At 39.6% G+C, this 25,029-nt stretch overlaps 1 protein-coding gene across 5 annotated transcripts in view; it reads right to left on the bottom strand.

Annotated features, from left to right (window-relative positions):
- Nucleotides 1–25,029, bottom strand: part of WDR7 (WD repeat domain 7) — a 364,018-nt gene that overhangs the window by 5,499 nt on the left and 333,490 nt on the right. For all 5 annotated transcript variants that reach the window (XM_027577317.1, XM_027577315.2, XM_027577319.1 and 2 more), the window contains one exon: nt 2,971–3,075. In XM_027577317.1, coding sequence (XP_027433118.1) covers nt 2,971–3,075 — 105 coding nt within the window. The remainder of the gene's footprint in view (nt 1–2,970; nt 3,076–25,029) is intronic.

Here is a 25,029-nt window from a genome sequence, read left to right as displayed (position 1 = left end):
AGAGGATTCTATTTTACGGTGGAATATATCACCATAAGTGAAACCAATATCCATCTAATTTACTTTGGGCATTTCTGGGAGAGGATACTCCCTAGTTGGAGGGTAGTGGTGAAATTTAGGTGAGGGAATCACAGTTGTACTTGATTTCGTTACTCAACTCCCCTCGTTCAAATACCAACGGAGACCCTGATGTGAAATATTCAACTTATAGGAATATGTTGTCAGAGGATCAAAGGGTTTGGAAGATTGCCTGATGACATCATTCCATAGCTGAGTTTGTAAATAACTAGAGGGCAACTTTGGTTTTTCCCTTCCCTTTAAAAATAATGCTTCACAAAACCAGTTCTGTGAAGATTATTTTCTGAACACATAGAAACACATACAGATGTAATTCATCAAAACAGAAAGTGTTTTAATGCAATTCTCAGTGTAAGTAATGCTGCACACAAACCTTTTACTAAGTCTCACTTGAGTAATTATCCAACCAATATTTCTCATTAACACTCATTTCTCAGCAAAGATTTTAATAGCTCATAGCTTTTGTAAGGTCCTGTATTAATAAGACTTCATTAAGTTTTCAAAATATATTACAGTACATTTACTGGAATAATACAAAAGTATTATATCATACATCATTAGAACTAAACAATATGTATCTAAATAAATCAGCAAAACCCCTTTTGGGAGAGCAGCAGGAGATCCAACAATGCTTTCTTGACTCTCTTTAATTCAAATCAACCCCCCTTCTACCTTCTACCTCTGGAAGAGGTTTTATTCTATTTTCTTGATAAAGCTGAAATGTTTCTGTGCCTTTGGCTTAAGTTTCAAGACCCAGTGGGGTATAATTTAAGAAATGGGCTGCATTTTACATCCTGACATTGGGTTTGGAGGCGAAGACTTGGGTGTTGCCTGAGCTGCCCCCGGCCTTGGTGCACTGCACCCACACCTGCGGCCAGCCCGAGGCGGCCCCGGGAGTGGAGGAGCGCGCGCCAAGGAAGCGCGCTATGGTTCCATCACGCGCATGGCTGCGTGTACAGACGGGCAGGTTCAAGTGTGCTTGGCAAAGCCCAGGGGCAGCGGCACGAGGCTGAAGAGGGGAACTGGAGAAGAAGTATCTCGGAAAGCTACCATCTATCTAACGAATGATCCCGAGCTCTAAGGTGAGAAAGGATGCTAACCCTAATCCCCTCAATGTGCTAGGCAGGAACTTTGATAAAAATAGAAAAAAAATTCAAGGAAGAGATGATCATATCCAAACAGAACCCTGAACACCTAGATAATGGGGAAAAGGTTTACCATATAGAAAATCAGGAAAATACTGGAAACAGTTTCAAATCTGGCTAAGTTAGGAGGTATTCCTTTATAAAACAAATTTTTTTTTTCTGAGAAAAGTTGGACAAAACCAAAAAGATTTTTGTTTATTCCACAAAGAAAGCATGGACCAACCCAAGCTCCTTGAAAGCGGGAACTTACGGCTTGTTGACTCCATATCCCTAAAGGAGAAGCCGGCACCCGGCACTTCAACACCATTGAATAAATGTGGAATGAATGTGGAGCTTTATATAAACACTCCTCTGGGATTCCAACAGAGTGGGAAATAGCAGAAAATTTGTATCAAAGCACAGTTCGTATAAAGAGACCACTGTATAGAAAAACAATTGGGGGGGGGAACCCTTTAAAGAAGCACTGTTGTGAGGGTCCACTCTACGGACGCCTAACAGGCTTGGTGGCGCGGACGGCAGCAATGCAAACCACAGGCCCTGCAGTGGACCACTGGGAGAAATGGGGACCGGGGAGCTCTCCAAGGAAAAGAGTTTAATATGAGCCAATTAAGATGCTGGAGATATATTCTGGGAGAAAAGATAATGAGAAAATAAACTGGAAAACTAAATTAGATGAAGAGCAGGAAAAGTCTGTGACAGATTTGGAAGTTGTCATGCTTTAATAGCATGTTGTTAATTAAGCAATTTATTGTATCTGTTTTACATTTTATTAGGTATTGATTTTTTTAAAACCATCAAGTTGTGCTGAAGTCTTATTTAAACTTTCATTTTTTTTTTTTTAAGCTTTCAAGGCAATAAACTGAATCTCATAAAACATACTTGCATCCTAGGAAAGTAAAGGTAACAACCAAATTTTAAATTGGCTTTTCATGAAGGAGGGAGTTGATAATGTTTAACTTTTTTATAACTATCAGGAGGAAGATAATTAAAAAGATGGGATGGAGATTAATCACTGAGGACAAAAGAAATTCTATTGTAAAAATTAGGTGCTCAAAGTTAATATGCATTTTAATCAGAATTAAATATAGGCATCCTCATAAACTGCCACTCAATGATACTCAGGTTTTTGAAAATGTCTGGGTAGTTTGGGAATGAAGAGCCCTATGTGGGAAAGTGAGAATGCAAAGAGAAATTAGATAACGTAAGCAGGATATGGAGGTGATACCCGGCTGCCCTTCCCCTGTACCCTCTGCCCCACTGGAGCTGTCCGCATCCTTGCGCAGGGCCTGCCGGGCCCCGTGCCTTTCTGGCCAGGCCCTCAGGCACGCCGTGCCCTTGCTTACCACCGAAAGGCTCTCCCTTTCTCTCAATCTGCCCTACCCTTACCCTCTGGCCCTTCCTTACCCTTGTCGTGTCTCAGTTCAGATGTCACTTCCTCTGTGAGCTGGTCCCACAACCTTATTCTCAGGCTCCCCTCTGCATTATAATTGCTTCTTTACATGTGTCTCCCGCAGACCTCAAGCTCTGTGAGAGCAGACCCTACTCCCTCCAGATGACTCACTGTATTCTCAGTGCACCCTGCATGCTAGCATGTGGCACAGAATCAGTCAGCAATAAATACTTGATGTTTGTTGAAAAAAGAGGGGAGGGTAGGAGGAAGGGCTGGTGGGCAGGCCTAACAGGAAGCCTCTCTCAGCAAAAGCGAATCATGCAGTATACACCAAGACCCTGTGGCATCTACACTTACCTGCCAGAAAGAAATGTGGCTGTCCGTATTTGAGTAGGTGGCAAGATATCGTCCATCAGGGGCAAAGGCCACTGCAGTGACTGGTCCCTTGTGTCCATGGATTGTCTGAAATAAAGTGCAGTCATTAATGGTCTGCAGTCCACAGAACTATTGCACATACACAAGCAAATGCATTCAATGTTGAACAAGTTATGTCACGGAGATCAGATACTGTTATGTTCTTGATTTATAAAATCAGATTAGAAAAATAGGGAAAGCAACCAAAGTTCTCTCGCTGATATATCCAAGGGCTTTATTTAATCTTGTTCTGAAGGATCTACCTGTATCTGAGTTGGGAGAACAGCATGAATCCAAAGGAAAAGCGTATATTAATGGGTGAACCAATGTGTTAATTCATTTATGTCCATTAGAGGGAAGAATTTTATAATTAATTAGGAAGGTAAGCAAGGGATCACCAAATCTATGTAGGAACCTCACTCATCTGAAATGAAAAATAATCAAAGCTGTATCATAACATCCCTGTTCTGGAAGGAGTTAAAAACTATAATTTCAACGCTTAGTAATTATACATTTTTCATGTTTTATGCTTCATTTCCCACCAATAACACTGTGTTTAAATGCATATGGCTGCAATTAGTAAACATACACATACCTGGTGGAGGTTTGAGCACATATATAAATCAAGTACTATTAAAAACAAGTTAACAGAGATAATTTTGAGCCTCTGCCAAATAGCTATCATTGATTTAACCATGAATTGAAAAAAGGGAGTTGTATTTTTGACGAGGTCTATGATAAAAGGTCTTTACTAATACAAAATTACACTCGTTTCATGATATTAAGTTATCAAAAATACTGGCATACTAAAGCAAATTAGCATAATATTATATTAGAGTCCTTTCAGTCAATGACTAAAGAGCATACCTCCACCACATTAACCAATATTCACTCTGCTTACAAGCTGTGGGTTGGTTTTCTCCCTTTGTCTGAAAGCAATGGAGAAATATGTTCTCTTAAACTAAGACAATACCAGGAAGGTTTATTTCCATCTGCTATTTTTTGATGAACAATTGTGAACCCTGAGTCCTGGTGGGCACATCAGGCTCATTAGGTGACTCAGCCACATACATATTGTAAATTTCAGTAAGAATAGTCTCCTAATTTATAGCTGAGTGATTAAAATGAGGTAGCGAGGGAGGAGAGAGGGATGGGGATACAGCTTGTTCCTTAGTTGCTCTTTGGATTTTGTTCTTTTCTGTCATTAGACTTTCAGGGCACTGTCGGATCCAAAATAATGCCTGTTTTTCCACACTTGGAGAAAACATGTTCTACTGGTAAAACACTGGGCTTCGAGCTGGCAGAGAGCACTGCTCTGAGTCAGGCAGCCTGGCTTGCATTTGGGCTCTACTGCTTGCTGAAGGACCTAGGGCAAAGGGTGGAAGTTACTTAACCTCAGAGTACCCATGGCTAGAAAGGAGGAATGATGATGATGATGATGATGATGATGATATGTGCCTCAAAGAGTTCTGTGAAGATTAAATGAGTTACTAGATATGTAGCACTCTGCACAGTGATGGCACAGAATAAGAATCCAATAAGCAATATTAATGTTTGTATGTACTTCCCCTCACGTAAAGATGACCAGACATATAGATTTGAAAGCTGTTAGGAGAGTAGATCTTAAATGTTCTCAGCAACAAAAAAAGAAATGTAATTATGTGACAAGATGGAAGTGTTATTAGCTAATGCTGTGGTGATCATCATTTTTCAATATATAAGTTTATCAAACCATCACACGTACACCTTAAACATATATGTTATATGTCAATTGTATCTCAATAAAACTGGGAAAAATGATTAGGCAAATGTAAACAATCACAAAACTTGATTACTTGAGTATACAATTTAATGAAAAGGAAATGCCCTAATCATATATCCCAGAATCAGTGTCAGCGAGCATACGAGGTAGTCCAGAAACAGATTTCATTTCATTAAACGGATATGGTAACTATCCATGGTGCTAGGCCACTAATGTGGGGCTAAATTAAGCAACGGGGTGAGCATGCATGCTGAATAATTATTCTGCCATCTACACTAAAATGAAAATTACTGTGGATGAGGGTAAAGAACTTAACCAATTAAAAGGGAAAAACTGACAACTCCCACTTACTAGGGCAATTTAATGAGCTCATTGGAAAACATCTTTAATTGTTTTTTAAAATCAAGATTCAGTTCTGCTAAAAATCTGAAAGCTTATGGGGCCAATTTAAAGCTATGTTATGGTTAAGACAGTTGATTAGTAAGGCCTTGCTTTAAAACAGAGGTTGTAAACTGAAGACTCTTAAGCTGAAACCAGACTGTAGATGTGTTTGGTTTGGCCTGAAAGATGTTTCAAAAAATGTTTTCTGGTCATCATGTAAAATCAAGATTTCTAGCCTCTCCTGAAAGACCAGAAGCTCTGGCAATCCTGGGTCTTTGTTTACATGTGGCTACAACAGCCAGGGATGAGGTGAGGCAGCCCCTTCAGCCTGGACACTTGCCCTCCACTTCCCCTGTTCCATCCCCCACACACAAGAGGGCCTGCACAGCTAAGACCCGCTGCCTGGCTCCCTTATTTCCTGCCTGGTCTCTCCTGGCATTTAATGCAACCCTTCCATTAAGAATACCTGATTCAAAATATTTTCTTCTGTAAGAAATAAAAAGTGTTGGTGAGGATGTGGAGAAAAAGGAACCCTCGCTACAGCATTGGTGGGAATGCAACTGGTATAGCCACTGTGGAAAACAGAATGGAGGCTCCTCAAAAAATTAAGAATAGAAATATCATATGGTCCAATAATTCCACCACTGGGCACTTACCCAAAGAAAATGAAAATACTAATTCAAAAAGCTATATGCACCCCTCTGTTTACTGTAGCTTTATTTACAATAGCCAAGATATAGAAGCAACCGAAGTCCATCAATAAATGAATGGATAAGGAGGATGTGGTGCATACACGTGTGCACGCACACACAAATATTATGCAGCCATAAAAAAAGATGAGAACATGCCATTTGTGACAACATGGACACACCTAGAGGGAGGGCATTGTGCTAAGTGAATTAAGTTAGACTAAAAAAGACAAATACCATATGACTTCACTTATATGTGGAACCTCAAAAAAAAAAAAAGCAGAATCAGACCTATAAACACAGAGAACAAACTGAGGGTTGCCAGAAGGGGGGGGATGGGCAAAATGGGTGAAAGGGATTGGGGACATCCAGGCTTCCAGTTATGGAATGATTATGTCATGGGAATAGAAGGCATGGCATCAGGAGTGCAGTCAATGATAGCGTAATGGTGTTGTGTGCTGACAGGTGGGGACTACACTTGTGTGAGCACAGCATAATGTTTACACTTGTCAAATCACTAGGTTGTATGCCTGAAACTATGTAATGTAACACTGTGTATCAACTATACTAAAAAAAATCCAAAAAAACCAAAATAGTTTCTTCCATGTTCTGGGGTCCTAGTATGCATTTAAAGTGTGAGTAGACTAAAAGTTCCTCTGAGAAAAGTGGGCCCTTCCTACAAGCCCCCCAAAGCCCAACTTTGTGTAGAAGTGGATGAGCCCCCTTCTGGAGTTTGGGCCCCTAAATCTTGAAAACAGAATGCTAAACCTGCCCTCCTTCAGATTAGCATCCCTCCTTTGTCAGCAACCAGGATGTGCTCCCGACAATAAGAAGGCAACGGTGAGTTGGCCATCAACCAGCAGGTCCAAAGGATGTACCAACCCAATGGTCACATGAATGTAACTCTCCCTGAGGCTAAGTCAGCCCTGTTGTAAAGGCAGAAAGCCAGACACACTGGCTCCTTCAGAAAAGTCTTCACAAACTCTTTTCTTATTACATGTTCATCTTTTACAGAGGGCCGGTATTTAAAACATCCACTTGAAGATTACTTCTGTGTCAGCTGAGGACACCCTTCCTTATGCTATCCAGTGTCTCTAAGAGAAGATCCTGTGAATTAGATTAGATGTCAGCTTGGACTTTTCTGCCAGTAACATGTTTACCTTTTCCAATAAATGTTGCTGCTTTCTTGTATCATGTAACAATAATTACATAATCTTAACATGTGCTTACATACTGAACTGCATTTGCTAGTTTCTTTAAAGTCTGTTTTGGGCAAAGGGGCACTACACCTAAGATCAGAACACGCAGATACTGCTAGGCGCCCCACAGGGTATCTTAACCTGGCCCAGAGAAAACCCTGGAACTCAGACTACAGTGTCAGCTCAGAGACCTGTTGTCTTATAAGAAAGCAAGTACCACTCATGGTAGCTCAGGGAAGCTCACTGTTTTCAATGGTTTGCTACATCTGGTGAGTTCATTACAATCTCAGCCTAAGAGGTGCTTCAGAGTGCAGTGTAATGGAAATGTTGCCATTGTCTTTTGTTCCGAATCTCTGCACTTCTTCGAACCGTGCAGGCACCACCTGAACTGACTTTAACCTCGCTTCCGGCATCAGAGATGCAGCTGTGCAGGGATCATGCAAACCTGTTAAGTGCTCTGGATGGGGCAAACCCATCTTAAATGCTGAACACTAAAGAATATTTCCCAGAACAACAGGTTTCAAAATAAAAGGAGATGGGGTCTACATTTATATGCGAGTGAGTATCATGTCTTATTTTTCATCAAAGTAATTGCTGTCTTGAAAAGACAGAAATGGAATACAAAGAAATTAATCTAATTCAAGAAGTGCTATGAACAATAAAAGAAATCAAGCAGTTACCCCTAGCAGGAGACAGAGTGTGGAACTATTAAACACCCCCTCCGGTGTTTCTTACCAAAGAAAAGGAACTGGGAGGCAGGATTAGTAATGAGCAATGCTGCAACTTGCCAACCAATTTTAACAGGCACTTTCCATGCACTCTGCAAAGAAACATAACTAACCCTCCTGTATAGAGAAGGAGAGGAGAGGCACAGATTTCAAAAAACGATATGGTCAGTGCCAACAGAAGCTATGACCGTCTAGGATATTTTCTTTAAAACTGTTCTTTACATGGTCTGTCTCTTTCTGGAGTTCTTGATATTCAGCTTCCAAAGGACAAGTTTGAGAACTGAAACCAAAATGTAGGACTCTTACTGCACCCACTTTAGAGGCTGAACAAGATCAAAGAGAACATTTTATATTTATTTGCATGTCTCACGACTTTTTGAAAGGGGAGGAAAAAAATCCCAACCAAACAAAATACTTTCCTACTTTTGACATAAAGTGTGAAGAAAAGGTTTCCTAAAGTAGGTAAGGTTTTTCTATCATGAGCACCAACACAAGGGGAAGGTTTATAAAGTACAGACCATGTATTTTTTATGATATGTACTAAAATGACTTGGAAAATGAAAGAACTTGGACTGCACGGTCATTAGCCTCACCCGAGGTCTATAGGGGCAAGAGAGAAGACGGCCATGTTGGTTGTAGGCCTTCTCAGGGAGCAGCATGGCTAGTTTAGGATTAAGATACGCACTTGCGATTTGGGGGGTGCTTGGAAGGTCTGCTGACTCACCAAGGACTTCCCATGTCCCCAGTTGGCTGCACATGGTCTCTGAAATTTCTAAGAATACAATGAATACAATGAAGCAACTGGCCAAGGTATTTTCCCTAGAACGTGTTCTGACAGAGAGCAAATAGGATAAACATGCTTTCATGAGGGATCAGCATGGCAGACGTCCTCAGTTTGAGGAGAACCTGAATGAAGTATGCATACAGAGACAAGAAACAGATTGGAGGTGGGCCAGATATTCAGAGAAGTGAGTGCCTAGGAAGTAGGATGAGCCCTGAGAAGAAAAGGAGAGTAAAACCAAAGACCTACAAATACCGACATTTTCCTAGTGCTGGTTCCTCTTAAGGACAACAAGCAAAGCCAAGGGAAGTTCAGGACACACCTCTGCACCTGAAACACCAACCATACATTTGACATCTCTTACAGACTGCGCCAAAGTCAGAAAAGGGCAGATAAGGACAGCGAGCCAGGGTCTGATGGGCATGCTTTTCTGACATCCCAATACACAAGGCCAAGGCCCCTGATTTCATGGCTGACTGGTGGGGAGGTAACTGTTCAAGGCAGAGAGAAGACAAAGACATTGCTCTGACTGACAGCTCTATTTGTTAGGCAAGGCAAAGACTCATCAAAAAAGAGCCATTTCAAATGAGTTGAAAAGTTAAGAATTAATTACATTCTGGAAAAAAAACTCCCCCTTTCTTTTCTTCGAAGCAACCAATTTGTGAAAATTTTATTATATATTCAAGGTTCCACAGCTCAAGGAAACGAATAATTTAGGCATATGATGCCATTAAAAAAAAGGTTTCATTTATGGCCGATGAGAAGACCCAAGTAAAATTTAATTACTGCTATGAACTAAGCCTTTTCCAGCCTTTTAGTGTGTGGGTTCTTAAGGCCCCATGATGTTGCCATGAACACTGAAAGGTCACCCATTCTTTTCTATATATGAACAGGGCTGCTTAAGGCCGGCTAGACAGATGAAAATCTATTCTGTTTTCAAATATCTCTAGAGAAGATTCTAAAACCTCCCCCAAGAACCCTTTTCTGTGTTGAACAGTGTGTGTTGTCAGGAAATTTTCCCTTGTATCAAATCTAAGTCCAAAATGCTACAGTGTGAACCCACTTCCTCTTACTCTGGTCTCTGCAGAGATGGGGAACAGCCAGTCACCTATCAGCACCGTAACCTTTTATAGACTTGAGGACGGTTACCGCAATTTGCCCCTTCTTTTACTTATTTTTTATTTTCGGGATTAAAAAAAAAAATCTCAGTGTCTCTAATATTTCGTTTCATTTTCCAAATTTTAGTCACATCCATGGCTTTTCCTTAAACTCTCTCCAAGCTTTTCCAATCAAGCCAGCATAGAGTTGGATGGTACCTTAAAGCCATCTTATTTAGCTACGTCTCAAAATGTGGAATTTCAAACTGACTGAGCTGACCCCGGCAACTGAGTGTCCTCAGAGTCGCTCAGAGCACTGGGGAAGAAGGCCTGCACTGGGCGTATTATCAGAGCACCGTGACTGTGCCTGGGAAAGGCTTCCGTAAAGTTGCTGGTGTGCAGATGGCTGACAGGCAAAGTCCCCCCCTCCCAACGTCGCTACTAGGAACACAGGCTATGGACACCTCTGGGTGCCCTTGGCTATGCCGCACTGCCTCGAGGGCCTCCCCTGACAAAACCACAGACTGTCAGTCCCTGTTTTCAATCCTTTTCCCCTACCCTTTCCAAAAGTCATCTGTACTAATTTTGCCTTCTGGCTCTTTATTTTCATTTAAAAATGTACTCCCACTCAATTATTGTCCAATGAGCCTATTCTATTACTTGCTGTCTACTTCTGCAACTTAACAATTCTTGACACTTACAACTATCACTTGGGTGCTTAAAGAACACTTTCTGGCTCATGACTGTGGTCACTGATAAAATATGACTCCTACAACTTCATACCTTAATTTAAAACAAAAAAAATTGGATTTATCAAAGGCCAAGTGCAAAGCAGCTTTTGTCATCCTTCAAATACGTTCTAAAATTGTACACCGACAGGTACACAAGTGTGTGCGGCTTTGCCAGGCACGCAGGGGGTCCAGAAAGCATAAGGAGAAACTTTGATAGCACATGTTCTGTACTTTTATATACTCTTCTTCATCCTTACAGATTAACGCTATGAGATAAGAACACTACAGGATTCCCTACCTTACAGATGAAGAAACCGAGGCACAGAGAAGTGGAGTAGTTTATTTTGTTCAGAATCCAGGCAGTCTGGCTCCGGAGTCTGTTGCCTCACAGAATACTAGGTATCAGAAAATGATAAGCTGCCACGCTTCAATTTCTACATGCCTGATTTGCATATAACTGGCACTTAGGTACATGATACACCAATACTTCTAAATGACTTTCCCGTGCCCAATAATACAGATTTTGAGGGATGTCTGGTGGTGGCCCAGCTTCAGCCCAGGCTGCCTGAGAGCAGGGGCCTGGCGGGGGGGGGGGGGGCGGGGAGTTGGAGCTTGCTGGGCAAGTGTCTGCCCCACTGGCCCCCTCAACACCAGGGGGCCTCACAGATCCCTAGACTCCTGAGCGCAGGTGGTTTCCACACCCAGGGGGTCTGGAGGAAGGTCCCTGGATTGGCCCAATCTCCCTTCACATCCTGGTGCCCTCTCCCCTGCCATCCCTGTGAGGGGATGTCATTACACTGAATGACAGAACTGCCTGGCAGACAAGGCCGGGTCTCCCAAGGGAGCTCATCCACCCCAGCAGTCTTACACACGTGGGGAGAAGCCCCTTGGCCCCGGCAGCAGTGGTGGGCGAAGAGAAACTCTTTCCTTGACCCAGTTTCCAGCAGTTTAAACATCTTAAAACAGAGGTTGAAAAATGAGAAGCTGCCATCTTTCGTCTTTGGCTGGGAAGAAGAGGATGGCCTGTGTTCAGACACCCGGGCCGCAGAGTATGATGGTCCCGTCTCTCTCATCAGCAGCCTCCCTCCCTGGCCCTGGGTCCCATTAGCTCACTTATGCCACCAAAGAATCAACGTCTACCTACAGGTACCATAAATAAGCACTTTTTGAGGCAAGAATCCTTATACAATTAGGGGCCCGACTCTTTCTTACTTGGGACACAAGACATAGAGACTAAAAGTATGACCAAAAGGAACGTAGATGGTAAACGTATTCTTCAAACTCTCTAGTATTTTTTAAGAAGAGACCAGGTTTTCCTTATTGGCTGTACTATCTCCCACAGTGTAAGCACATAAGCCTAGATGCTGCCCTTTGGCGATTCTGTAATGATTTTGAACAGAGATTTGAGGGTTGAAAATGTGTTGTTTATCTCTATAATTTCTTTTCTTGATGGAGGGCTGAGGCAATACTTGTTATTCACATTATGCCAACTCTGTGATACAGAGTCAACCCGTTGTGGCGGCTTCCCAGCCAAAGGGTATTGGAGCTATTCGATGAATTGAATTTTCTATCACTATCTAATTGAAAAGAATATACATTCAGGGTGAAAGACAAGTAGATTTGGTATCATTTTAATATCTAAATGGAAAATAGATTTAAGGATACATGTAATAAAGCGAGCTACCTTAAGTTTGATTATAAGATATAGTGCCTCAAGTACATGGTCTGTCTTTAGTCCTAAACACAGCTGCAGCACATATTGCCCATTTTCAGTGACTAAACACTCCTTAAAAGCCATGTGGGGATAAGCTAACTGACACAGATGAATTAAAGGAGCTTTTCAATATCTACATATTGGTAATCCTTATGACACAAGGCAATAGTTTTTGAAATTTCTGGAGGATAATACACCAACAAACACATACCTACACATACACACACACACACACAACACCCTTACACACACACAACACCCTTATCCAAGAACAGTATGAATCAACATAAATGCTCAAGATGGTTTTACTATTGTAATTTAGGCATTAGTAATAATTTCAGATTTTTATGATACTGAAGCTTAGATTTGCACCAATATCAATTATAAATGATCAAAATTCACTTTATTTTTTTGTTTTTTAAAGATTTTTTTTTTCATTTGAGAGAGAGACAGAGACAGAGCATGCAAGCAGGTGGGAGGGTCAGAGGGAGAGGGAGAAGCAGGCTTCCCAACTGAGCAGGGAGCCCGATGCGGGGCTCCATCCCAGGACCCTGGGATCATGACCTGAGCCGAAGGCAGACGCTCAACCAACTGAGCCACTCAGGTGCCCCCAAAATTCACTTTTAAAAGGAAGCTCTATGAATAAACAAATAGAGAATAAACAGTTAAGCCTTTAGTTGTTTTCCAGTTTTAAAACGTTATGGTCATCATAATAGCAGTCTTTGTTAAATTCATCTTCTGGTGTTAGGAGGTTTTTTTTTTTTTTTTTCCCCTTCTCTTCAACTGAGGAACTTTTTCAGACTCAAAGAAGAAGTTTTCCGTAAGTCTCACTTATTAATGTTTAAGGGCTTCTTCCTTCTCTTGCAGATAACTAGGCGCTGACCACACATGTTCATGTGCACGCACACCCTCCCACCCCTCTTCTGCTTTAGGAGAGCAAATATTTTCAGGATGAGGTAACTATAAAATACTCAATTAAGATAAACATAACGGATATATCCTTTCTTTGCATGTTGAAATGATCAATTTTATATTTGAAATATATTTATACTTTGAAATTACATTTGCCCAAAATCCCAGACATCACAAACTTCTAATTATTTTAAAACGTAATTACCACTAATTTTTGACTGCTGAAATGACAGTAGTGCCTTAGTATTGTGAGACTCTTAAACTCAACAATGATAACACTAAAACTAGTTAAAGACGTTAATTCAAACCATAAGTTTTCTTCAACATTTAAAAGTAATTAGTAATTTTTCAAGATGATTCATGGATACTGAAACACTGAATGCTGATGTGATTTAGATAAATGTGGTTCAGTTTTAAATAAAAAGAGAGTGAATAAATTGTTGTCAAATATTCACATTGCTGGTATGAAATAATTATAAAACGATTAAAGTGTGTAACTCACATATGCTTCAAAAGTTACAGAAAATGGTTTCTTCAGATTTGGGCAGACCCAAAGCTAAATGTTTTTTAAAATCAGTTATTTCTAACATAAATCTATTCAAACACATGCTAGAAATCTTAAAATGAACAAAGTTTTGTTCTTACATGCCTAGACTGAAAACTGTGTTCTTAAATATTCAAAGGATTCCTAAAAATTGAACATAAAGTAGTTAGGGAATTTTTCAGAGAAGGTAGGAGAAAGTGTTAAAGGCAATATTGTGCCGCAAAAAGGAAGTCCCAGTTGCCTCCACTTGGAGTTCCCTAGGAACATGCACAGTGGTGCTCATCTCCGTCCCCTCTCGGATCACTGTGGGCCCTTACACAGCAGGCCTGCAGCAGACGCACGTCCACCGGGAACTGACAGAAGGCAGCACTTTCGCGGGTTCTCATCCGGGTCAGCGTAAACGGAAGATGGCTTCTGGCCTGAGGAGCAGGACTCGGCCTTTGTGCATGTGCTCTCACCCCTCCTGCCTGGTCTATACTGCCTGGTGACACAAAACCGTCTCACAGAGAAGCTACAGAATTATTCAAAAACATATTTCAAAAGGATTTAACATTCTTACCATTCCAAAAAAAGAAATCACTTAAAAAGTGTTAATAGAGGGGCACCTGGGTGGTTCAGTCAGTTAAGTGTCCGACTTTTGACTTCAGCTCAGGTCACGATCTCAGGGTCCTGGGATCAAGCCCCATGTTGGGATCTGCGCTCAGCACGCAGTCTGCATGAGATTCTCTCTCTACCCCCCTCCATGCACGCATTTTCTCTTTCTCTAAAATAAAGTCTTTAAAAAAAGTATTATAGAAAATTATGGTATAATATGCATTTAAAAAATTCAATTATGTATCGACCCATATATTACCACATTTTTTGGCTTGTATTTATTTTGGAGAACAATAGAGTATATCTATTAATACATAATATAGATTCAGGAATTTTACACTGCTACGTGGGGTTTACCACGCCTCTTCACGTTATTAAAAGAGAAAGATTAGTCTGGAACATAACCTAATTAATGCTGTTGTTGTATATTACATCTCTTCTGTTAAGAAATGCCAAGTTACAAAAATATAAAATTACCTTCCTAACTTTCACGTAACATTCAAAATTTTTCTCAATATTAAAATAGCAATGAAACAATACAATAACATATGTAGACTTTTTTTTCCACATAGCAATTGCATTTGCAAATATTCCAGAGCAATTACCATGGCAAAACCACACGGACTTTACTTGTCAGTCCTCTGACTTACCCTTAAACTATCGTATGTTTACCTAGTGGATTAATATTTGTCCTTGCTGGGTTTATGAAAAATGGGCAAAATTTTCTGAGACGCAATTTGCTTATTTGTAAAATAAGGGTAATATCTGTCCTGCCTACCTCATGGAATTCAATATTTTTAGTGCAGATGTACTTAAAAATGTTTACTGAGAATTTATGGTGTCCTAGGGGCTGTGTCAGAGTACAAAGATGAGACACGACACCTGCCAGTGAATCTGGGAGAGAAGAGAGACAGACAGACTGACAGTAAGCCACTATCGTGGAGCGTGATTAACAGCATCACAGACGCGTGCATAAGGTGCCATGGAAACACAGAGGAATAGCCTGAACTTTCTGTTCGGGGTAAGTATGTCAGATCACGGTACAGAGTTAAGGTGGTATTTGAGCTGAGCTTTAAAGGATGAGCAGAAGTTGCCCAGAAGCAAAAGGCCATCCTCTGCGGATAATCCGGAGAGCGGCAGGCATTCCCGTGTCCCTCTGCTAACAGAAGCATGGGGGTGGGGGACACTGGGGAGAGACAGGGTTTGTGGATGAGGCAAAAAGGTAGCTATGGCCAAGCCTAATACTGCCTTTTTGTTGTGCCAAGAAATCTGGACTCAAGTTCACAGTCAACAGGGAGTCTTCTGAAGTTTTTAAACAGAAGAATGGTCGGATTGGACCAGTTCTAAGAAAATTCTGGTGGAGGGAAAAGGAGAAAGGACCTAGGAAAGAAAAGGACAGGGTAAGAGGCAGATGGAGCCAGTCAGTCAGGAGTCGAATGTGGTACTGGATGTGGACGGGGAAGAGGGCTGCGCTCGGGGCCTGAGGGTACAGGGACCTGGACGGAAAGGCCTAAGAGAAAGAACATGTCTTTAGGTTGGGAGGATAGGGGCAGGCGGGAAATCGTAATGAGCCAGGTTTGGGATAGGTAGATAGTAACCTGAGCAGGTAGTTGTAAATATGTCAGCAAGTTCGAAAGATGAATGTGGCACTCGGGAAAAGGCTTAGGGAAGGAGCAACAGATTCAGGACTCACTGGTCTGGCACTTAGCCCTGTGCCCAGTGCACAGAAGTCTCGCCGCAAAGATCTGTCCCATCACGTGTAAGTCGCTAAAAGAACCCCTGAGGAGCAGATGGTGAAAAGCCAGGAAGGACAACGGTGGAGGGGTAGATGTCCTGACCAGTGGAAGGGCCGTGGAGAGAAGAAAGAGCTGATAAAACTGTTTTGACATTTGATAACATTTTATCTTCTAAATACTAACCCTTTATCAAGTACTGATTATGCAAGTTGGAAATCAGGAAATAAATTATTAAAAGGTCAAATTTCTAAAATCAAAAACAGATATTTGAATTAGAATTAAATTTGTAATTCTAAACTACCAAAACTAGTTAGTTGCCCAAACTGATGGTCTAATTTCTCTACTTTTAACTTTGCTTAATTTCATCAGTTATACAAAACTTTTGTTATTTTAGAAAGATCATTCTATAAAAGATGTCTCTGGATATAATTACAAAAAGACAACAAAGACACGCTATTAAAAAGTTAGGAATGTCTGTGCCCACATTTACACACACACGTGTTTGATTTACAGATCCTTTTCAAAAGGCGAAATAGTTTAACCAAATTAATGATTTATAAAGATTAGTATTAATGATCACAATCACCAACTTTGTTCTGGTAGAAATTTCAACGATTCACTAGATTCATAAACTAGAATCAATGCAAGATACACTGTATATTTTACTACTAATTATAGTCATACAATGCATACTGAAACAAACATTCCCTATAGTTTGGCTTAAAGAGCAGTCAACTGGGGCACCTGGGTGGCTCAGTCATTAAGCGTCTGCCTTCGGCTCAGGTCATGATCTCAGGGTCCTGGGATCGAGCCCCACATCGGGCTCCCTGCTCCGCGGGGAGCCTGCTTCTCCCTCTCCACCTCCCCCTGCTTGTGTTCCCTCTCGCTGGTCTCTCTCTGTCAAATAAATAAAATCTTTAAAAAAATAAAAAATAAAAAAAACAATAAAGAGCAGTCTACTTAAATGCAAAGGAAAACGAATTAAATATCCTAGTGCTGAGATTAAACTCTACAGGAATACCTATTTGACATTCTTAAAGTGGAAGATATGCTGGCTTAAAACTTTCTATCTCTTAATGCAATCATGTTGCCTAACGATAAGCAAAAAGTCCAATTCATTGCAAAATTCAATATTTGGACCATCAAACTCTTTAGCACTTAATAAGCAATTAATATTTGTTAATGAAAAATGTTTTGGTAACACAAGGTGAAAATCGATAACACTAGCCCACCTGTTGCACTCCAGCACTGACAGGCTATCCAACAATCCTTAAGGGAAACAAACTGCTTTGATGTTTTAATTTACGTTCCTCCCGAGCAAACATGAATCCTTCTTGGAAAATTTTTTGTTTTTAACTCAGAATGCACTTTGTTAGCAATCTGCTTATAACTGCTATCATGTATGTAACACACAGTGTGCCTTAAAATAACATTCCATGCCTTACTACAGGTACAATTAAAAGCATACTTAACACTATACATACTAATTTTATTCACTTTTAAGCAAAAGCACGTAAAACTCAAGCAAAAGCCTTCTATTTAATTTAACATTTCCCTTTAGGAATAAGTAAATATATAAAGAAGTAGTTTGGACACATTTCTGAAGGCTTAATAGATTTTATAAATGAACTCTGCATTAGTAAAAATGATTTTTAACAGAAGCCTGATTTTTATTTTGGAGGTTTCTTAAAAAAGTTTATTTATTATTATTATTTTTTGTAACTTCTACACCCAGTGTGGGGCTTGAACTCACGACCCACAGATCAAGAGTCGCATGCTCTTTTGACTGACCCAGCCAGGCACCCCTTTGTTTAAAGTTTATTTGTTCATTATTATTTTAATATAGAGAACAACCCCAAAAAGGAAACTAAAAATGACCTATAATCCCACAACTTTTTTTGAAGTACCAATAATAAAATTGGGAACCCTACCCAACTACTCTTACTCATCAAATCTCAAGCCTTACAGGAACCACCATGAATCTTTTGGCATTTATCTTTCTAGACTTTCTATTAATTTGTCTTTGAAACCATACAGTTGATCAGTTTTTCCTAGTGTGAACAATCTGGTATTCCTCTGCATTATTTTATTTTTTCATAAACATATTTTATTCGTTCAGAGATGAGACGCATTGTTGTCAGATCATTTTAAATGTTAAAATAAAAATTGTGCATTCCATGTTAAGCACATGCACCGCCCCCCCAAATTTGCCTCTGCTGAAGAAAAAACCCATTATTCAACAAAGAAAGATCATTTACCACATACTTAGTTGGTTGTAAGACCTGGAAGTGATAGAGACTCACTAACCATTTTTGTAAAAACGATAAAAGGCAGTTATGCTCTTTTAAAGGGAAGGGTTCTTTCAAAAAGAAACAATACAGCTGAAGAAATTTATTTTTTAAAATAATATTACGATAGAAGTGTTCATCACAAAATTCTCATTTACCAGTCAGTTGAGATAAATGGTTGGATATAGCATTGTGCATTAGGATGGCTGGCCAGGGCACTGAGAACTACTTGCACTTACAGGCTTTAAATGTATGACTATCCAGCTGTCTGAGTTTAAGTGCTTTAACAAGGAACCTAAACTAAAAAAGCAAACAATTGGTAAACCTAAGACTACTCCTTGAAACCACTGCAAATCTTCACACTCAAGGTTTGAGTACAATTTAATATATAACAGGAAATACCATTTCTGGATCTTTGGAAAGTTTAAAATGTAATGAGAATTCTGCTTCCGACTTGATGTTTCACCTATGACAAAGTCAGAGCCCGAAGTCCGAGCTCTCAGAAAGGCAAGTGATGCATGTGAGGTGCAAACAGGATCAATGGTGTGAGAATTTTTTTTTTTTAAATTCTTGATGATTAATTTTTGGTAAACATCAATAAGAAACCGTGGGTTCTGCGTATTCACGACAGACAGTGTCACTCCACGCTATTCCACAGGCACCCGGTAATGCCATGTGCACACGCCGGTGACACTCTCCCACGCAGGATCCTGACGTGTTTCCGTAGAAGGACTCGGCAAATAAGAGGTCCTACCGTTTGTTTGGAACTCTGAACACATCTATCCGCTGAAACAATGCCACAAAGAGCAGTTAGATTTTCAGGCCAGCTCTCAAAAGCTCCTAGAACTCGTAATGTTTCAGAATTTATAGCGACAGTTCAATCTCCTAAGCACTATTTATAACAGTTTCTATGGGGAAAAGCATTTTGAGGTCCAACTCAGACACGAGGAACCTAATTATCTGCTGTAGACACCAGAAACTTCTCTAAGTCCTATCTATGGTTGGATAACACCATAGTTTTGGTCATTTAATATTTAGATAAGTGTGATTCAGTTTTGAATAAAAAAGGGTGAATAACTCGATCCACTTTTTCTCTGAATAATTATAGAGTACATGTTCAAAAAGTTAGTGATAACATTTTCTTTGGATTTGGGCAGGTCTAAAAGCAAAATGTTTTCAGTATTTTTAATATAAAATCTACTTCAAACATATAGTACAAGTCTTAAAATGAAAATACTTTTGTTTTGGAATTCTTAGATTATAAGTTCTTTAAGTTTTTTAAAAACTGAAGAACCACAAAACAAAAAAGGGCTGATTACTGAGGTTTGTCCATGTTCAAGTTTGGCTTCGGTGAACACTGTAATAAATCTACACATATATAGTTCACAACTACCTCACAAATTTATGTTTTCTTTGGTTTCTGGTCAATTTTCAACAAAAGCAAAATAAAACCACAGGGAAAATATAAAGATGTTTAATTTATCTAAGTGCTGTATAAAATTAATGACTGATTTTTTTTTTTTAAGTAAGGCATCTTGGCTCTGATTATTAGAACTGTTTAGAATGTGAATTGCATGATTTTTGGTAGCTGCACACTCAAGGACAACAGTGAATGACCTTGAACAGCAGTGTATAAAAATACATTTATCACTGAAATGGCATGCTGGCTGCCAGTCAATATATGCCTCTCATTTGTTAGGAGGTTCTCCTGCTGTGAGTCCCTCATTACAATTTGCTTTTACTTCCTGGGCAAATGACAACTAGAAAATGAGGTAGTTTCTTTCTTGACCAAACTTAATCCAGAAGAAATGAGATGACAGCTGCAGCCACTGAAGTGTTACAGGACATTTTACACAGGTTTGTAAAAGGCGCGACGATATAGTCTAAATATTACATCACTAAACGCCACAGCCAACAAGTCATCCCACTTGCTTATTAGTCTATTTCATCTGTGGGAAGAGAGGTTTCAGAAACTGGATAATTTCCACTTATAAAATAACTTCTTGCATCCTATCCAACCTATTTTTCTAAATAAATAATTTGAGATGCAGGATGCAGATAAAGACTCAATTTAGAGACACACTACAGAAAACATTTTCAGATACTTGGAAAAAAAAAAAGGATCCAGTTGAAAAGTCTGACTGTGGGAATAACTAACTCCTGGCCTATATTTTTATGATAATTATTCAGTCTCAATGCATTTTTCACATTTTTTCTAGGAAGCTAAAAAGGGTACATTTGCTTAAATAATTTACTTATACTAGGCAAATATTCCTATCTGTCAAGAAAATTATAGTACAGTCACCTATAGGTTTAAGTTGTATTTAATTTAGTTTTTCATATTAAGGATTTTCTGACCTACTGTTTTCTGGTCATGAGTTGAGACACCTCAGGGCATAGTACATTATTACAAGAGCTGTGAAATTATCACAAAATGCTGAAAACAAAAACATTTTTTCCTTTTAATTTAAAGATACAGATACCAGAAAGCACCTGAGGAGGCAGAAGACAAAGGGAATAAAAATCCCAATGACAAATAAGAAGGAATGGAAAACCAACTCCAACACTAAAGACTGCTTCCAGGAATTGCTTTTGGTTTTCCTTTACTTAAATGTGGCTAAACAACTGCTGCTCCCGTGTAGACGGATCCCGCCTTCCAGTTAAGGTTCATACTTGGATTCTGTATTGAGAAGTTTAGCATCAGTGGTTAGTAAGGAAACAGACTGGAAGCATGGTGAGGTCAATGAAAATAAACATGATGCTAAGTGAAATAAGCCAGACACCAAAACCACATTCTGTCTGATTCATCTTATGAACTTCTCAATAAGGCAAAGCTACAGTGACAGAAAGATCCACGATGGCCAAAAGGACTGACTGCAAGGGGCAGAAGGAAACTTTTGGGGGTGGTGGGTATGTTCTCATCTTGATCACGGTGGTGGTGACAAGACTGTACACACTTGCTATCACTCATCAAACTGCTCACTTATGATGGGGACATTTATGTGCAAATTATAGCTCATTAAATCAGTTACAAATATGAATATTTAGGAAAGAGTGAGTTGCGTAGTGAATGCCGCTTTTGTCGCTACTGTCTGGCAGCCTGAGACAGGAACATGCAAAAGGCTCATCGCTGACAGCATGAAGCTACAGCCGTTCCTTGCAATGCATTTTCTAGTTGTTCATCAGGTCTCAGTGGAGGGTGCGCCCACAATTTCCCTTGGGGAACCTTAACCACAACCTACCATTTCTCAGTAAGGATACTTTTCTTGTAAATCCACGAGACGTGTTCCTTAACTTGAATTCTTGTGCAGCACTCTCTAGTAGATTTGTGTCTGCCAAAGGCAACATTTCTTCCTTTTGAATATCAGCTGTACATTTTTTTGCTCAGTTCACAATACTGGTGATTGATTCAGGATGGCTGATCCAAACCATTCTTAAATTCTTTGTTTTTAGAAAGTCGTAAACCTAAATTTACATCTGTTACTGTCCACAAATATTTATATTCTTTTCAAAAGATTAAGGAGTTAGTATTTTAGAAATTCTAGAATCTGCACATAGAAGCTTTTATGCCTTAAAGATTCTATATCAGAAGTTTATTAATTTATATTTAATAAACGGCATGATACTGAAACAGTCTAGGTTTTACATGAGCTTTTGGACACTGTCCAGAAGAACAACCAACCTACAAGAAAGTAAGCCACACACCACACACATCACGTGTGTGTCATGATACAGTTCTAGAAGGGCCTTCCACTTACTTCCCCATGGCTGTGTGAGAGTGACAGACCAAAGGAGCTGCTGCTTGAGCTTATCAATTTTCAACACACGATCCTTTTCCAAAACAGGAAGATTACAAACCGCTAAAATAAAAAAATGATTAGGGTCTATTTGAAAAAAGTCAATCTGTCTACAGAATATGGTACATACAATTAAAATAACACCCAACAAAGGGGTGTGGAAAACACAATATTCAATGAAAGAAGGAAAAAAATCAGTGTTTTTGAATCATCCCTCATTTACACTTTCTTAATTAAGAAAAATAGGAAATTAAACAATCCAGGATCAGTGAAATTGAATATGAAAAAGAGCTAGAATAATATTTATTAAGCCTTCTCCTTGGCCACTGAAGAAATTCTGGTTTATGATAGGCTTTTAAAAATATGAATGTGATTCTGGTTAATTAAATAAAAATACTAGTACATCTCTTTAAAACTACTTTATAAACTAAAGGATCGTCCTGTCACGATTTTAGCTTACTGACATTCTTCCTGTGTCTATACTACAGTTGCTAATATAGGACTCTCTAAATAGTTTGATAGCCTCAGTTCTTCATGTCGAGGAGGTTGCCAAACACAGGAAATGGTGGTCTGCCAAGCAGCTGTGACACTATCCCACGTCCTGACTACAGAACTCTCCCACAGGGAATTCTGCCCCAAATGCAACTGCGGTACAGGGAATTTTGCCAAAGGAAAGGAGAGAAGCTCACGGTGGCCAGAAGGCAGACAGAGAGCCCTTCTGTTTAGGAAACTGCCGTGGCAAGGGCAGTGAATGGTTCGTGCTCTGGGAAGGGCTTCTGGAGCCCTACTTCTGCCCTAGTTAGGTAGTGACTTGCGGTTTCCTATTTTTCTTGCCATCTTCCCTCCTACTCTCTGTCTGTATTGTTAAACTTACTGTATAAGATGATAGCGCAAAAGCATTAAATTCTCCTCATTAGTCTTGGTCATTTTTCCTTGATTGTTTCCTCTGCCATAATGTATCTCTATCTTTTCTTGGCTGTCAACACAAAGAAAACCTTCGCTATTTTTTTATCCTGGCCTACATTTTTCTGAACACTTTTTCTTCTTCTGAGCCCTTTGCTAGGTGTTTTTTCAAGGACTTTAATGCCCCACACTAATATAGAGGCTGATCTCATGGGGAAAGGTTTAAAAGAACTCTTACTTTCCTTTCTCATTATTTTAGTCATCTCAGAACAACTGGTTTAAAAGAATTCTGTGGGTTACTCTTCCTGCCCAACTGAGGTTGAATATATATATATAAAATCCATCATCACCATTTCATATGTATTATTTCCTAATATTTATTTATTCCTAAAATATTTATCTCTATTATCTCCACCTATCTAATGGACTTAACTTTTTTATATTTCTGTATTCACAAATATCCTCCCAACCTTTAGTCCTTCATTGGGTTTCTTCCGACACGCAGTACAAAGATGGGTGGTGTAGAATATGGAGAGATTTATAGCTCTGCTATTATTTGTCATGAAGTCTCACATTAAACTAAAGGATTTCACTGTCAGGATTTTATTTCACTGACATTCTCTGTAAACTTTTTCACACTGTGTTTTCTAATATAAAACTCTATAAATATTCTCATAACTCTGACTTCTTCATGCAGAGGCCATCCCCAGATACTTGAAATCGTGTGGTAAATTATCATGCCTTCTATATGACACATTATTCATACTAGTACTGGGTGGGATACTACTGCTAAAAGCTTATTTTTCTGGGCTATTAAGTGCTATAATGTACTATCAAGAACTTAGAACAATTAAGAGTAAAACCGACAATTTCTCGCCTACTCAATATTTATAAATTTTTAAAAGATATTTTCTTATTTTATAAGTAGAATATGCTCATTTATTGCTTCTGGGTAAGCATCCACTTAAACCACATTCATATCCATAAAAAATGCTATTCTTTGGGTTGAAAAAGATGATTTTCTATGTACACAACTTAGTATATCTTTTTGCAGTGACTTGCTTTTAATAATGACATTTTACAAAGATTTTCCATAGGTGTCTCATTTGATGATTAACTCACCGAAATGGACCTCCCAGCTTCAAATCATCATTCCTTAATAGAATTCTGTATGGAAGGGGTTACAAAGGCAAACAGCATAGTAAAGAAGTGTGGAGGTTAAATGATTAATTCAAAGCCACTAAAGGATATGCTGGTTTCAAGTGTGCTGACAGAATTCAACTCTTTCCCTGTAGACCATTTTGTCCCATATGAAGTATGTCCCTACCTCATGTTTTAAGAGAGTCTACTCCAACCTGATTTTAGTAAATAGAACCCATAAAAAACTCCCATTGTGCCTACAATTGCAGTGTCAAATATACATGTTGAGAGATGGTACACTTGACCTCTGCCTCCCTGAGGCCCCAGTGAAATAATTCCAGGAACATGCACAGCTCCCGAGTGGCAGGTGGTTTAAACCCAATCTCTTGTAGGTCCAGGAGGCAGGGAGGGTCACAAAATGCCAGGTTATGTGGGTTTTCACTGTTTAAACACACGAGGCTTTGGATATCAGACTGTTCTTTTCAAAAACACCCTGTGACCTCGGCACTCTACTGCCCAGGTTTTGGAAGACTCATGATGCCCAAAGGTACACCTGGTTTGCCTTCACTCCTTTGTTTTTGTTTTCCGCAGAACGTAAGAAAGCAACTCAATAAGAACAAGGAGGACTTTCTCCCCTGCTCTTCACCCTTCCTGTAAAGATCATCAGGAAAAGTGGCTTCTCTAAAACTAGAGTTAGGAGGAAAGTTAAGTTCTAAAACACAGATCATACAGACATTTATTATTTAATTATTATTTATTCAGTGCGAATGAGAGAACACACTGAAAACCAGGCTGGTTACCTTCCCAGCTCGCCTGGCTCCTGCTAGCAACACTGCGCATCCTGCTGACTCCGGCGGCTGTTTGGTCCTGTGCTTATAACCCAAGTAATTTACTCATCCTCCTTCTGAAAAAGCTGGGCTCTAGACACCAGTCCAAGTGCCAAAAAATACCCCAAGATGAACTAGGAAATATTTTTTTACAGGGAGTGGAATGGTTTTTAAAGGCT

The sequence above is a fragment of the Zalophus californianus genome, chromosome 14, assembly GCF_009762305.2.
Source record: "Zalophus californianus isolate mZalCal1 chromosome 14, mZalCal1.pri.v2, whole genome shotgun sequence".
In the NCBI taxonomy this organism is placed as follows: Eukaryota; Metazoa; Chordata; class Mammalia; order Carnivora; family Otariidae; genus Zalophus; species Zalophus californianus.
This window is presented reverse-complemented; position numbering and strand designations above follow the sequence as displayed.